This window comes from Olea europaea, chromosome 15 (genome assembly GCF_002742605.1).
Source record: "Olea europaea var. sylvestris chromosome 15, O_europaea_v1, whole genome shotgun sequence".
NCBI lineage: Eukaryota > Viridiplantae > Streptophyta > Magnoliopsida > Lamiales > Oleaceae > Olea > Olea europaea.
Window position 1 is genome coordinate 2,221,980 of NC_036251.1, and position 17,548 is coordinate 2,239,527.

At 29.8% G+C, this 17,548-nt stretch overlaps 2 protein-coding genes across 3 annotated transcripts; one reads left to right on the top strand and one right to left on the bottom strand.

Annotated features, from left to right (window-relative positions):
* Positions 1-856: 856 nt before the first annotated feature.
* LOC111409805 (2-C-methyl-D-erythritol 4-phosphate cytidylyltransferase, chloroplastic-like) lies at positions 857-6,386 on the bottom strand. 2 transcript variants are annotated; one of them, XM_023039857.1, is made up of 11 exons: positions 6,013-6,386; positions 5,842-5,919; positions 4,648-4,703; positions 4,381-4,460; positions 4,112-4,194; positions 3,274-3,351; positions 2,719-2,787; positions 2,302-2,370; positions 2,146-2,192; positions 1,253-1,343; positions 857-1,135 (listed from the first exon to the last, which is right to left on the bottom strand). In XM_023039857.1, exons 1-11 carry the CDS (start codon positions 6,229-6,231, stop codon positions 1,064-1,066), a joined length of 942 nt encoding a protein of 313 aa, XP_022895625.1. In that variant the 5' UTR covers positions 6,232-6,386; the 3' UTR covers positions 857-1,063. The 2 variants fall into 2 exon arrangements, with proteins under 2 accessions (XP_022895625.1, XP_022895626.1); XM_023039858.1 differs by having other exon boundaries at positions 5,842-5,916; positions 6,013-6,384.
* Positions 6,387-8,797: 2,411 nt separating this feature from the next.
* Positions 8,798-11,150, top strand: LOC111409806 (NADH dehydrogenase [ubiquinone] 1 beta subcomplex subunit 3-B-like). Its single transcript, XM_023039860.1, has 2 exons — positions 8,798-9,126; positions 10,896-11,150. Exon 1 carries the CDS (start codon positions 8,854-8,856, stop codon positions 9,103-9,105), a length of 252 nt encoding a protein of 83 aa, XP_022895628.1. The 5' UTR covers positions 8,798-8,853; the 3' UTR covers positions 9,106-9,126; positions 10,896-11,150.
* Positions 11,151-17,548: the final 6,398 nt, after the last annotated feature.

Sequence of the window (17,548 nt, forward strand, 5' to 3'; positions counted from 1 at the left end):
TGTGACTTATAAATTTTTCGATTTGTGATCAATGAACAAATTGTGACCTATAAAATTTTTGAATTGTGATCGTAAAATAATTTGTAACATAAAATTTCTGATTTGTGACCAAAAAAATAATAAGTGACGAATTAAATCGTTAATTTGTAACCAAATTATATAAATATATGACTTAAATATATTTCATGATCGAAAAATAATAACTTATAAAATTTTTGATTTGTGATCAAAAAATAAGTTATGATCAATAATTTGATAAGTTGTGACTAAAAATTAATTTGTGACTAATTAATTTTTTTATTTGTGACCAATGAACAAACTGTGTTGTACAAAATTTTTGAATTTGTGATATAAAATTTTTGATTTGTGATAAAAAAAAAATAATAAGTGACTAATTAAATTGTTAATTTATGATCAAATTGTATAGATATGTGACCTAAATATATGTAATTAATAAAATAATTAATTAATTAATTAAATTATAAAAAAATTTAATAAAAATTTGATTTTTGAACTTATTTTCTTAATTTTGAAATTTACCATAGTAATCTCTTATGAAATTTTCCCGATGTGAAATTAGCTTTCTCCTCGAAGAAAACCCTTTAGAGATTTTCAACCTACCCTTGTCATTTTCTGTATTTATTGGTGAAATTAAGCCAATTTTTTCCGGGAAAAGTATAAATATGAGGGTCAGTGAAGGAAAATTTATGCGAAGTGCGAACCGTTGTCTACATTAAGAGCCTTAATCAAGTTTAAGAAAGTTGTTCCCTTCCAAGTTCTTATGCATTGCATCTCCAGTTCATCAACACTCTCTCCATTACAATGGTAAACTACATGGGATAGTATCGGCACTGGGTTTTGCATGGTAATTTCTTTTATGTTAAGCAATACATGGTATAAAAATGTTATCAGAAACATGGTGAAACTAAAATGAGGAAACAAATTCTTCGTGAATCAACAACAGTACATAATGTAGAAATCGGATGAAACTCGAAATTGGGATTGTGTTTCCAAGGACCTCTATAAAATAAGATACAAACAGTTTAAACTAACCCTGAAGAGTTTAATGGGCTGGAACTGCAGTGGCAGGATTCAATATTCTTTCAGCAAGTAACAAATCATCAGGGGTTGTAACCTGCAAGTTATGAAGCAGCGGCATTAGCACATAAGGTTTCATATTCTTGTTTTGTTACTTATCAAATTATGAAGTAGATAAAAGAAATTTAGATGATTAATAAAATTATTTCACTACCTTGATGTTAGTATAGGATCCTTCAGTGATATACACAGGATGTTTTAGGTGCTCTATGATCGATACATCGTCGGTTACTTCAAGACCTTCCCTGCAGGATGAGGGAACAACTAAGAAAAAAAACATATACGGAAAACTCTCTCTCTCTCTCTCCCTCTCAATGGAAATTTGGGACAGGAATCACATAAAGGCAAATAAACCACTTTCATTGTCAAGCATCCTCAATGCTATTCATCCAGAGTCGAAATGACATCGATTCATCAGTCTATGCAGTAGTGGGATCACTGCTGCATATCGAATTAAGCTTGAATTCACTTTTATACATGAAACAATGTGGCAGTGACCCCACACACACTTTTAAGTAACTTTATATTGCCAAATTTGTTTGGATGTGCTATTCTTTTCTCACATATAAGTAATAATAAAGATATTTATTTTGACCATGAAGTAGACGCGTAATTTAGTTCTCACTTTGACCAAGAAAATGTTATTTATTATAAAACTTACATGCTTATAAGTAAATAAGCTTAGCCAAGCATGCACATAATCAATTGTCATTCGTGCAGCATTAAGCAATTGCAACATTCTCGCATTGGGCATTCTTTTATTTCTCTTTCAGATCTCTCAGAAACTAAAATATAAAATCTATTATGAATAATCATTTATATGGACTTCTGATGCTGAGAAGGTCACAGGTAAACGTGAAAAGACTTCTGATGCTGAGAAGGTCACAGGTAAATGTGAAAAGTCCAAAGAGACATCAGGCATTCTTAAGCATTTACATACTTGGTGCAAAAGTACTCCACGTTTTTCCTTCGTTTTCACAAAGTTCTAACGTTGTGTCGACTTATACATAACGTAGAGAAGAATTAGCCCCGAGAACGAAGAATTACCTATTCACAAGTTCAAAACCTTTCTTGAGCAAGTCAGGCTTGATAACCTGCACAAGAAGTTGACAGCTCGAAGGTTTTATAAATCTCTCTCAATAAATTCAGCAAAAGTAAATTTCTGAATATAATTGATGAAGTTTTGATTCTAAATTTAGAAACCTGAGGGGTTTGCATTTCCCATAGCGTTTTCCTGTCCAGAGTTTTCACTACAAAAGATTCACCATTTGCCTGAAAATAAACGTGTTATGTGAGTACAAATATATATATTGTGACATCTCAATATTATATGAGAAATCATATTTTCTGTACTAATGGTATGTGTGAACGAGACAATAAGGAACCAACAATACTCGTTACTGGAAGTGCTTAATGAAAAGCAACAATTTAAAATGGCAGATTTCAAGTTTCATTTAGTTTAGGCTAAAATGGCAGACAACAAGAATCACATGTTACCGGAATTGTTTAATGAAAAGCAACAATTTTATCTATAGATGAAATCTTATAATCGTACAGATAAAATAGCAGATTTCCAGTTTCATCTAGTTTAGGTTATAGTGGCTGAATATAAATGTAGACCTCTTTGATAGTAGCTTTGGCAGGAACACCTAGGACAGCTGCCCCAATAAGCCAACCATCCTTTAGGACCTGATAAAGAACCAAAAAATTGAGTGAACACATTACTTCTACATAAAAAGTTATATGGACCAAGAAATCATGAATTGTGACGGTGGGTTAGACTAGAATGCTTGACTAGTCTCAAAAGTAAAAGTTACTTTTATGGAACTTTTTATTTCCAAACATGCTTGAATAAGTTACTTGTTCTTACTTTTGAGTTAAAAAAAGTCACTCAGGAAGTTACTCTTCCCTTACTATCAAAATATGTAACTCTCTTGTTTTCAATTTTCGCCAATAACAAAAATTTAGTTATTTTATCATATTAAGCTGTAAAATAATCAGGTTGTTCTACAGTGAAAGGCAAACCAACAAAATAGAAAATAGGGAGAACTCATAGAATTGTTTGAATTGTAGAGAAAATCTGATATAAAAATTTTTATTTTCTGTAATACAGGATCACTGTTAAACAATATGATAACAGGAAGAAAATCATACAAATTAAGCTGATGTACAAACCTTAGCTACATCTTCAGCTAATACCAGAGGTCTTGCAGAATCATGAATGCAGACAAGTTCAGAATTCAAATCAATTTCCTGATGCACAAAAGCCTCTTTTATAATCAAAGAGATATATATGTCGCACATTACAATAAGGTACTCAATAACAATGCACTAAGCCTCAGTTCCTATGAATTTGGGGTCAGCTAAATGAATCATTTTTGTCATTCCATTGTGTCCATTGTCACGTCAAATCACAATAATGCATTCAGCTGACACAAGAAAAATGCATCTTATTGTTTCAATAAAAGATAAGTATTTTACGGCAAATTTAGATGTGGAACTTATCAAAATACCATTAGCAGAAAGTAGCTTGTGAACATGCAATTGACATACTATTTTAACATTAATCATTGATTATTTCAAACTGTATGCAACACAGCAACCAGTCAAAAATCATGAGTATATGATCTTTATACAAACTCAGAAAGCAAAAGGGGGAAAGGCAGTGAGAAGAAAAGGCTTATTTCTATTGAAGGCAAAAAAAAAATTGGAAATTGAATTTCTTAGTCATTGTCTGTGGACAAATAGAAAAAATATAAAGAGAGATGCTACATTAACAGGGCCTGGCCCTGTTCGTTTAGCATTATTCAAGTATAAAAACCCTAGGTGCTTTTAAAACTATAATGTAAAACTTTAGCGAGCATGTCAATAAGACTATTTTAGCTTACTTGGGGCTGTGGGGAAGACGACTGGGGTAAATTATCATAAAGAAATTAAAACAGAGCTGGCGTAAGGGACAGATATATCTATAATCCAAGTTAATGACATAGAAAAACCAGAAAAGTGCTTGTACCTGAAGTCCACTATATACTGAATCTTGCCTCTCCTTTCCGGGTAATGCAAATTTGAGGTCCACATGTATACTATCTTTAGCATCTGGAAAATAACCAAAAATAAAGTTTTATTTTTTAACCATTGAGAAAGTTGAATTTGAAAACTAGCATATTCCAAGCGTATAGAATTTGCATTTGCTGCACGACTTTACCGAAGTGCTTGACTTTTTTTTCTTGGGGTGGGGTGGAGGGTTTTATTTCAGTAAATGCATATACAAAATCTTCAGACCTTCAAAGATGTCTTGATAAGAAGGATCACAAACTACGACAATTTCCTTTACTTCAGGCATCTTTGAGAAAGTGTAAAAACTGCAAGAAATTATCACATCGTAATTTCAAAAAGTAAAGACAGAGAGACTCAAAGATTAGTTTTGAAATGCTTCCTTCTTATTTTTATTTAGTATCTAAGAGAGATTTGCCAGGATCTGACCGCAGAAATTTATGTCCCAATCTCGACCAAAATGGTCTCAAGTACAAGGAATCAGGAGTCACTAACCTATAAAGTGCAATTGGTTGGCCTAGTAGTGGAAGATACTGCTTTGGCATGCTTGCCTATTTGCACCAAATAAAATAAAACCATCATCCGGCAGATGGAAAATAGACTGCAGAAGTGAAGAATATGGTACTATAAACTCATAGAAGCACAAACACAGCTAAACAGATGCATATAGGAAACAAAAGTATGTTCTACTGTGATTGCCATGTTAGTCTATGCCTAAGCCATATTCTTTCTACGAGTTAAAGAACATGGTCAACTTCCACAACTTTCAAACTTCTGTGCTATTTGTATATTGTACTTACAAATTGGTGTACATACACATGATGTGATGAGATATGATTATATTAGAATTTCTTCAAGCAAATAAAAAAAATAAAAAATCTTCATTCTCTTTTTGACACCTCATCTATCTGTAAAACTTTCTGTAACTCCTTATGTACAATTAACCATTATTTCTTATAATTAATTGAATTTGACGTGTGTAAATTGACCAATGATAATTAATAGTACTCCTGCATGATCTGAAAAAAGTGGCAACGTACCACAGGACTCTGTAAATACAAGGACACCACTCATTGGTACTCACATTCTACTACTTTAAGCTGTAACAGTGCTTATTTTCCTTCTCACCTCATTTAATTTAATAATTAGCAAATCCGCAGTCATCACATTCTCCTTGTTTCATCAACCAATTAGACTAACAGATTGGTTATCATGTAGATTCAACTTCTCTACCACGTGAAGTTGAATACAAAGTTTAAACTTCAACATGATACGAAAATATCATTTTCAATTTCATTACAAAGTGCTTTTATGTGAAATCAGATCTAGTCTAGTTTGCACCATTGGCAATATTATACTGAAAGCGAAAAATCTTCAAGCTATAGAATTTATCCGCTTCAACTCAACTGGAAAGAATTTGAAGTAGGAAGGGAGGTACTGGCATTATTTCAATTGGCAGCCAATATTGTAAAAAAATCAAATAAATACTTTTCTAATGTACAAACAAAATTCAAATATTTAAAAGTATTTACACTATCCTACATTGAACCACTTAATATACAAGTGCAAAAACAATCATACGTACCAAAGATGTGGAAAGATTTATACAAATCCTCTTTCTGTGTCAATTATATTCAGTTAATAGTTTCTAACAATGTGCATTCTTTTATATTACTAAAAGAGACTTACACCCATTCTTTTACCCTTTCCTCCCGCAAGCAGAACCACAGAAACACTTTTCTCTTTCACCACCAGATCAGAGCCCTGCTAACCATAAAAAAGTATACACAAATCCCAATTACTTAAATAACCCAGATTATTCAAACACAAAATACACGTTATATAATGGGCTTGGACTACCTGAGCAGCTTTTGCAGAGCAAGTAATTCTTGAACGAAAAAAATTGTGGGTTCTCAAGGATTTGATTTTGTTAGCATAATTCAACGGTAGCGAACAGTTGTTAAACTGGTTGTTGGGGTTGGATAATGAGGGGAGGAGTTTAATGGGAAATTGGGAATTGGTTCCTAAGAATTGTTGACGAGAAGGAGAAATTGAAGTACTAAAGTGAAGTGAAAACATCTTGTTCTTGCTTACTCTCTGCAGGTAGTCAACCACCCGGAGAGAGATTTTGTGTGTATTTCAGATTGGTTGAAATTGCAAGAAGTGATCGAGCTTTTGAGAATATTTTAGCCGCTCCGCATGTCCCTCGAGGGGGATATTCACAGTTGCTAACATATTGTGCAGCTTGTTTTACTGTTAAAAGGCATATTTAGCGCTAAAATAAGGGGTAATTAGTGCAAAACGTTCCTATCTTCCAATATTTTTGTAGAAAAGTTCTTATCTTTCATTTTTTGATGAATTACACCCTCATCTTTACTTTTTTTTTGCGCAAAACATACTTCTGTCAACTCTCCGTTAAAATGTTTCGTTAAATCAAAAGGTAATTAGCACAAAAGATCTCTACCTTTTAATATTATTATATAAAACGTCCATATCTTTCATTTTTTGGCATAATTAGCACAAAAGGTCCATATATTTCAATATTATTGTGCAAAATATCAACCTTTCATTTTTTAACATTTTTCACCCCTACATTTCACATTTCATTGCGAAAAAGGTCATTTTCATCCATTTTTTCAATAAAATGACGATTTATTAACCTTTCTATTCAAATAAAACAAAAAGAAAAGATGAATTATCAATTACAACCATAAACCTTAATTTTTTTAAAAATTACAAAGAAATCATAAATTCTCAACCACTACCACTTTAACAACTTATCAAGCTACCTATAAATCTACATAATACCACCTTTCGACCGCCATGCCCACCGGATTCCACCACTGTAAATGTGGTTGTTTCGGACAGATTTGTGACCAATACTATGGAGAAGGATATTGGGGAGAGTGAGGCGAGGCTGGTGGTGGTGGAGTCCGATAGGTGTTGTGGCCGAAAGGCGGTAGTGGAGAATTTATGATTTATCTGTAATGTTTTGAAATATTTATGACTATAATTGCAATTAATTATTTATTTTTCTTTTCTTTTTATTTTATTTGAATAGGAGAGTGAAATCGTCATTTTATTGAAAAAATGGATGAAAATGACCTTTTACATAATGAAAGGTAGCGGTGAAAATGTTAAAAATGAAATGTATGGACGTTTTTGCACAATAACATTGAAAGATAGAGACGTTTTGCACAATAACATTGAAATGTAATACCCTTTTGTGCTAATTATGCTAAAAATGAAAGGTATGAACGTTTTGAGCAATAATATTGAAGGTAGGGACCTTTTGTACTAATTATCTTTTGATTTAATGGAGCATTTTAACAGAGAGTTGACAGAAGAACGTTTTGAGCAAAAAAAGATAAAGGCGAGTGTGTAATCCGCCAAAAAAAAAAGTAGGGACATTGTCCACAAAAAGATTGAAAGGTAGGGACATTTTGTACTAATTACCCCTAAAATATGTGAAATTGCTTGGGCTGATGAATTAAGCCCTGATTTGGCATATGACTTTTGAAAAGTCAAAGTGAGCTTTTAAATTTATTTGGCTAATTTATAAAAATACTTTTGATAGTTAAAAGAGCTTTTAGAGGAAGTTGATCGAACATAACTTCCTCTAAAAGTACTTTTGGAGTAAAAAATGCTTTTAAAAAATAGTTTCCAAACGAAAATTAAAGTCACTCTCTCTAAAAACTCTTCTACAAAAAACAAAAGTCAAAATCATGGCAAACGGGCCATAAATTATGATTGTTAGATGAGGGGCAAGGATAATTTTAAGTCAACCTAGCACCAAGGAGAATATCGTTTTAAAATTTGCAAAGATTATATAGATTTTATCATTTGTGATTTTTAAGATTTTAGTGAAAGAAAATATCACTAAAATTACCAGTGTAAAAAATTAAAAACAATCACCATCAACCTCAATATAAAATTCATCTTCCTCCTATTATCAAGCCAATTCCTCTCCTTTCTCGCACTAGTTAGTGCTTGTTGTCAATTATTAGTGAGACCACCTACGATTGTGTCTGTCTATTGAAAAATGAACCAACGATGCAAAGACACGTGACTTGACTAAAGGAACGAAAGCAAGTCTTACTGTTTATATATTCCAACTTAGGCGATCTATTCATGATTAGAATGGAGTTTGTGTGAAAATTGAAACTAAGTGAATGTCCAAACTCCAAACTAAGTGATGTTGATAGATAAACTATGGTTAAGCATGAAACGTCACTCGAATTCAGAGTTAGCTTGTTCTCTTCGAAATGCTTTGAGACATCACAGTTAATTGAATTTTTAAAAGTAAAAAGTACGGATGAATATCATGAGTATTACCAAATGAATCCAATCTCAGAAAAACAACGCTGTTAAGTTTTGAAATTGATAAAGAGTTCCTCTCGTGTGTTTTTTACAATTGTTTGGATCCCCAATGTCAATTAAAATTTCATTTAACGATTTCTCAAAAAAGGCCTCGTCGATATCCATATCAAAGGGATTGAGCATTTCCACTGCCATTTGTGTCATTTTCCCTTTGAAAAAGAGCAGATATTTTGTGTTGGACTAAACCCACTAAGCTCCTTTAGAGCCCAGCCCATGGATTTCCATGGGCCGATACAAATGGGCCCATCTCTACCATTACCATTTTGAGCTTCCATTCCAAATCCACAGCATTTCATCAAGCTAATCAGGAGAGCATCATCAATGGCGAAACCGCTGGGACACACAGGCGAGTTCTTTAGGAGACGGGATGAGTGGCGGAAGCACCCGATGATGACGAACCAGTGGCGCCACGCCACCCCCGGTCTCGGCATCGCCCTCGTGGCTTTTGGTATTTACGTTGTCGGTGAAGCTGCCTACAACAAGATCTACGCACCCAAATCGCACTCACACACTCACTCTCACTCCAATTCTGCTCCTGCTTCTTCTGATTCTTCTACTTCTGCTATTCATTAGAATCCCCCCTCTATCTACAAGGTAAGAATCAATCTTTTTGACGCGGATATGCGTATAGAACGTAGTGGATTTCTGATTCTTTGGTGTGGCCAATATTTTGGTAATTCGGAATTTTGGATTTATATTGGGGTTTGCGTTTCTCAAATTTAAGATATGGGTATATCTTAATTAAAATACTTGTTTGTGTTAGTCTGTATCAATTGGGGACGTCTCATTTTCTGAAATTTAGGATTCTTGAAAATATGAACATGTCCTATCAACAAGATAAGCTTACTTATTGCAAAAATTGGAATTTTGGATGTATATTGCCATTGGCTTATTTTTCAATTTTAAGATATGGGTCTTCTGTTAATATACATATTTGTTTTAGACTTTTAGTTTGCGTCAATTAGGCATTTCTCATTTTCTGAAATTTAGGGTTTTTGAGAATATGAACGCAATCAGACTATTTTTAAGAAATGACATGCCTTGTATTTATTTATGCATATTCAAGATGAGTGGACGGATGTACAGGGTTTTAACTTCTGTTGGTTGCTATGAGTAGACGGATGTACATATTCATTTGTACTCACACAAGCACAAACCTTTTTACGTCTCCATTTCCCGAAATCAGGTCGCTGCCTATATAAATCTGTATAGCTATTTTATTGAGAAAATTGTGTTAACTTGCAGCACATTGCTAGTAGTTCCAGGTATAATTTTCCATACGAGAGTGCATATGCTTCTTATTCATGTGAAGGTTTAGAATGTGTAATCAAGTTTTAATTGATTGATTAGTATACGAGTCTTTTGTGGAATGAAACAAGGGCTTTAGAATTTTAACTAATGAAACATCTGTTTGAATTCAGCAAAAAAATTTGCTAGTTTCAATGTTGTGTGTCCAATGTTGTGCCCATAAACATAGTGTGAGGGTAGTAGCTAAGATATTGTCATGATTATGAACACAAATAGCTAATTGACATTTGTATCACGTCTGCACTTGCTGTGATTCTCAGTTCATGAATAAGACTGTTGTTCTTGCATCAATATTTAAAGCAGACCTATGAACCATGAGGCCTTGCCAAAGTGGAACGTTCCTGGCATGCACAAGAACTGACTTCTCTGCGCCAATGTTTATAGAAAATAGACCTTTACTCCTTGCTCTGCATTACATTGGTTGGGGTGCTAGTGAAATCGCAAGAATATTTTGATGTTTTCTATATTTTCAAGCGAAGAAGTTACCCACTGTAGAATTTTTTTTTTTTTAAAATGCACAAAACAATCTTTCAATTACACTACTTTCTAAGGTTTGGGCCCACGATCAGTATTAGAAACTTGTTTTAAACATTCACAAAGGAATCTTTTTTGCAGTCCTTTATAAACAATGTTTCCAGACAGGACGTAAACATTCTTAGTGTTGTTCTGTTCTTATGAGTTCTTTGTGGAGGATTTTCAATTTTCTAGTTTGGGTGTAGATTCAGCTAGTTTTACCTTTGGTGAAACTTTGCACAAAATTTTGATTATGAACAGAGTGGGTGGGGCATGGAAATCTATTAGAAACAGCTCTAGCTTGATTATAAGATGCAAGAGGGATGGTTGCGATACATTGGTTCTGCGGAGAGGAATAGAGTCCATGATGGGGTTAAAATGGAGGGTACAGTATGTGAAGAAAGGTCGCGGTTGATAAATAGAGGTTTATGTTTTGGGACATAAGCAGCACGTTTTACTTAATTTTTCATTGATATGTTACTTTGTTGAGATTCTGAAAATTTATTCAGTTAGATTAACTTTTTACTCTCTTGATTATGCAGATGAATTCCCAGTGCCAAGGATTAGGCACGATCATGTTTCTCACTCTTCTCTGTTTCTCTATCAGTGTTTAATAAGTCCTAAGAGACTCGTCTTTTGCCTTCAATGAGCAGAACTCTGAATCTGTAACTAACTGAGAATAGTTGTGTAATGAATGGTCTGTATCTTTTACCCTTATCTCATTGTGGTTGTTTTTCTTGTGTTACACTGATTATGGTGCCTGTGGTTTATCAATTGAGTTGTTCTGTTAAAAAGCATGATGTTTTTTGAGTTCTGGCTATTTATGTCTGTTTGAACAACTTTGTGAATTGGAGTTTTTGTAATGCCATATGTCTAAAGAACCAAGTCGCATGTCTTGAATTGGGAATGTCAAACCGTCCTGTTGCTGGGGATTTTACCATCTCGTCCCTGTCTTGATTCCTGCTTGAGGGAAGGTGGGGGTGGCAAACCCCTAGTTTTTTGGAAAAATACATAATTACAAAAATTTCGAGATGCAATTTCAGAAGAAATTTGACAGAACAAAGTTTTAAAAATCAGGAGGTCTCATTTGTATTCACCTAATAACAATTTTGTGTTAAAAGTAATTAAACATGTCAAAGTCACAATAACCCATTTTATAGTCGAAGTAACAAATCACATAATTTTATAGTTAAAACGACAAATTTTATGTAACAATTACAAAGTTAATTGTAATTATACATTTTTTTAAATTACATATTATTTATTAGTTACAAATTAGTCATTTTATTGATGGATATTTTTTATTGATATGGAAGCCTGGTTTAAAATTCCTAAAAAGTTATCACAAATTACTATTTTACTAGTCACGATTATCCAATTAATTAGTCACAAGGGCTCTTCATTCCAACGAGGAAATAGTGGCCATTGGTCGGTTGACCCGACCAATTTTTCAAAGAGGCCTTTGACCAATTAATAAAAAAAAAGCAAAAATGTTTAAAATATTGAAAAGCAAGAGAAATACAAATTTACCCTTACCATCTAAAAAAGAGAGAGAAGATAGAAAAGAAATAGGAAAATTACTGTAGCATCGACAAAAAAGGAAAAACATGCGACCCATATTTACTGTTTTTATGTTGATTTTTGGAAAAAAACAACAAAAAAACATGATTTTAGATACATGTGTTGATTTTTGGAAAAATGCATAATTTTTGGGTAAGAATAATAATTTGAGAGGGGAAAATGGAGTGGAAATCGCTAGAAAAGGAGTTTTCTGACGATCTCCACGAAGGAGACGATTGGCACAGCAGACAGGATGGCCCAGACTCGTCCAAACGACCCATTCAACTGGGTCGACCCAATCAACTAGGCTGTCCGTTATCTAGACCCAAAATTTTTTTTAATTACTTATTTATTTATTTCCTTTAATTATGGAAGTTAACTATTTATTTTAATTGCTTATATTGTGTTGTCTAATATTTAATTATTATTTGAATTGCTTAATTTTAATGTATATTATGTATTTAAAATTATTTTTTTGAAATGCCTAATATAAATGTTTTATTATTTATCTAAATATTTATTATTTGCTAATTTAGTATAATTACTTATTTTATGTTAAGCAATAGTAAAAAAATTAAAAGAAATAATTAAATATTAAATAAGTAATATACATAAAGAATTTTAATAAATATTTAAACATTTGTAAAATAATAAATAAGCAATTAAATTAGGAAATTAAAATATCAATCAAAGTAAATTTTTGCAAAGAAATTAAAATAAATTTTTAAATATTAAATAATCAATATGCATAAAGAATTAAAAAAAGTATTTAAACAATAATTAAAAATAAATGATTAAATTAAGTGTTAGTAAAATAATTAAAATAAGCAATGAAAATATTAAAATAAATGATCAAAATAAGTGTTAGTAAAAAAATAAAAGAAATAATTAAATATTAAATAAGTTATATACATAAAGAATTTAAATAAATATTTAAACATTTGTAAAATAATAAAAATAATCAATTAAACTAGGAAATTAAAATATCAATAAAGAAATTAAATAAATATTTAATCATTTTTTATTTTTTTAATATTGAATTTAATTGTTTATAAATATTTCATGAATTATGTAAATTGTTTATTTAAGTAAAATAATTAATTTTTTTATTTCATTTTATTTAAAATATAAATAATGAAATAAATATAATAAACAATTGAATATTCAATAAATAATTAAAATAATTAATTGAAATAATAAATAACTAATTGAAATAAATTCAATAAACAAGTAACTTAAATGTTAATTAAGCAATAAAAATAATTAATTAACATAAATAACAAATAAATATAAATAATAAAAAAATAGTTTAAATATGTAATTAAATATTAAACAAACAATATACATAACCAATTAAAGTAATTAATGAGATATTTAAATAAAATATTTAATAAGTAATTTCATAAATTAATATTTAATTTAATTGTTTATTTAAATATTTAAGTAATTAATTTAATTGTTTGTGTATATTATTTGTTTAATATATAATTATTCATTTTATACTTTATTTGTTTATTTAAATATTTAATGAATTATGTTAATTTTTATGTATATTGTTTATTTAAACAAATAATAAATAACTAATTGAGATAAAAATATTTAGATATTAATAAAATAATTAAAATAATTAATTGAAATAATAAATAACTAATTGAAATAAATTCAATAAACAAGTAACTTAAATGTTAATTAAGCAATAAAAATAATTAATTAACATAAATAACAAATAAATATAAATAATAAAAAAATAGTTTAAATATGTAATTAAATATTAAATAAACAATTGAAATAAATAATTAGAATTCAAATACTAAATAAATAATTCAAATGAACAATAAATATAAAAAGAAGTAATTTAAATAAGTAATTAAATATTAAATAAACAATTTAAACAAACAATTGAAATAAATAATTAACATTTAAGTATTAAATAAATAATTTAAATGAACCATAAATATAAATGATAAAAATAAGTAATTAAATATTAAATAAAAAATTGAAATAAATAATTAACATTTAAAATAAACAATTAAACATTCAATTAACAATTTAAATAAGTAAATAAACTATTTAATTTTCAAATATTATGCTCTATCCGTCGTCTCTTATACATTGTTGGATGAGGAGCACGCAGACCTGTTACAGCGATCCTGCTTATGACGGTAACTCTAACACAATTAGGAGATGCATTCAATGAATACGACGATATGTTTGATAAGTTGAAGTTGGGGATGTTTATACTAGAGAGCATACAGTAGTGTTATCACAAGAAGACGTCGATCGACCTCTTTCATTTGGAAGTTGTTGATAACATTGACATATTCAATAACTATCCATGGGACAAAGCTGACATTTATCAGCTCTCCTCAACAATCCTGAGGTACATATTATTCATTTGTAATTTATGTTGTACGTCATTTCGAAATCTCGATGCATGCATGGTCATTAACTCGGTGAAATGTTACTATGTCAGCTTGAATTGCTCACTGAGCTAACACTGTTGATCAAAGAAGAGGGTCAGAGTTATATCTGAGGAGATATGGTCTGCAGGTGATAGAGGTCCTAGACAGTGACAGAGAATAGCGAAGATGGTGACAGAGAGGGTGGCGGTGGAGGTGTGGGGATGTACACAGATGTTTCATTAGAATCGTTATGAATGTCAGTAGAGATGGAAGAGGTGCCGATGGTGGGGACGAAATAATAGTAAATATTTTTTTATTTATGAAATAATTGTATATATATTGTAAAATTTATTTAAATAAGGTAATGAAATATTAGATACATACTACACACGACCAATTAAGATAATTTATAAATGAAATATCTAAATAAGAAATTAAATTAAATATTAATTTTTTATTTAATTAAGTGATTAAATAAATAATTAAACAACGCAATTAAATATTAAATAAATAATATACATAACTATGTCGAAGAGGACCCCCAACTTGACAGATAATATCGCGAGTTTGGATAACACCCTGTACGAAACATATTATTGATGTGCCAGAACAAATGGTTAGCAAGAGGACTAGATTGCTGTCACAACTCATTATTTCTCTGTACACGATCGAGGCAAAGAAGAGAACATCTGTTGACAGTACGTTGCCCAACCTTTTCCGTGAAATCGACCCGGGTGATTATGAAATCTGCACTGAAGTTAGGACCGTAAATGGATCGGATCTGCTCAAATTCGATCCGATCCATTAATAATAATAATTATCCTATCCGATCCGATTCAATAATTCGACGGATATTTGAATGTTAAATCCATATCCGATTAACTATGTTATTGGATATCTGATTCGAAATTGAAAAAATTAGATAAATAAAGATTTTATTTATTTAACAAATTAGATTGACGTATATCCATATTTGATTCATTTAGTTAACGGATTATCAGATTTGAATCTCGATTGGGTTATCGGATTGAGACCCTAAATCCATCTCCCATTAATTTCATCGGATTCGGATCAAATTCCAATCCATTAACAACCCTAATTGAAGTACATTGAATTTTTAGTATCGAACGTGGCGTAGAGCTGATAAACTAAACACACATTAATATACATAACTATGCCGAAAATGACCCCCAACTTGATAGATAATGTCGCGAGTTTGGATAATGTAATAATTATCTCGGAGAAGACGATGAAAGTGACATTCTGTAAGAAATATGTTTATTGACGTGCCAAAGCAAATGATTAGTAAGAAGACTAGATTGCTATCACAACACATTATTTCTCCGTACACCATCGAGACGAAGAAGAGAACATCCGTCGACAATATGTTGCCCAACCTCTTCCGTGAACTCGAATTAGGGCGATAGTGGAATCTTTGCATTGAAGTTAGGGTTATAAATGGATTGGATATATGGATCGGATCTATTCAAATTCGATTCGATCTGTTAAGAATAATTATCCTATTTAATCCGATCCAATAATCCAACGGATATTTGAATGTTAAATTCATATCCAATTAACTATGTTATCAGAAATTAGATCCGAAATTGAAAAAATTAGAAAAATAAAGATTTTTTTAATGGATTATTGGATTCAAATCTCGATTGGGTTATCGGATTAAAACCCTAAATCCATCTCCCATTAATTTTGTCATATTCGAATCAAATTGAAGTACATTGAATATTTAGCATCAAACGTGACGTATAGCTGATAAACCAAACACACATTAAAATGTAAGCTTTTTTTTTTTTTTTTTTTTACATTGTGATCCGTAGTTGTAATAATTTAAAACGTAAGCAATTTTTTAAAAATGTTTATAATACTTTAGTTTTTATATAATCGTATAATAAATAATCAATTACTCTTAATTGCATATATAACACACTATAAATAAAGAAAATTGAGGAAATCAGTGACATATTATAAATGGAGAGTACATACAATTTAAGTAAATATTACATATTCGTCGGGTCAATTTTCACGTAATCAATAACATACTATAAATAAAGAAAATTGAAGAAACCAATAATATACTATAAATAGAGAGTATATACGATTTAAATAGATATTACACATCCGTTGGATAGAGAGTAACATACTATAATCGAGAACTTCCCACTTGACTTCATTTAATAGAAGAAATATATTTTTGACATTCTTGAATAATGTTCGACGTCTTGAAAATGTGATCGTGCTTAATATTCGACTTCCATCTCTGTTAGATATTCTCATGCATCATGTGATTTATATTCTAGTTAAATATTAAATAAATAATATATGTAACCAATTAAGATAATTAATTAATGATATATTTAAAGAATAAATTAAGTTTAGTATTAATTTTGTATTTGAATAAGTGATTAAATAAATAATTAATTAATTAAAGTAAAGAAATATTAAATAAACAATGTACATAACCAATTAAGATAATTAATTAATGAAATATTTAAAGAAGAAATCAAATTAAATATTAATTTTTATTTGAATAGGTTTTAAAATAAATAATTGAATAAAGTAATTAAATATACATAACCAATTAAGATAATTAATAAAGAAATATTTAAACGAGAAATCAAATTCAATATTGGATAATTCTACATATACTAATTTATAAGAATGTCCATAATGTATATGTGAAATTTTATGAGTAAAGGATCAAAAAAATTATTTTTCAATTCTCCAATAATATTATGGCATTTATACATTATGGTATAATATTTTTATTTAAACAAGCAATTAAAATAAAGTAATTAAATATTAATGACTAATAATATACATAACCAATTAAGATAATTAATTACTGAAATATTTAAATAATTAATTAATATTTAAAATTTAATTTTTTTATTCAAATAAGTGATTAAAATAATAATTAAATAAGGTAATGAAATATTAAACACATAATATACACAATTAATTAAGATAATTTATAAATGAAATATCTAAATAAGGAATTAAATTAAATTAAATTTTTTTATTTAATTGAGCGATTAAATAAATAAATAAACAAAGTAATTAAATATTAAATAAAGAATTACATAATTAACTAAGATAATTAATTAATGAAATGTTTAAATAAGAAATTAAAATAAATACTAATTCTTTTATTTAAATAAGTGATTAAATAAATAATTAAATAAAGTAATTAAATTTTAAATACATAAAATACATAA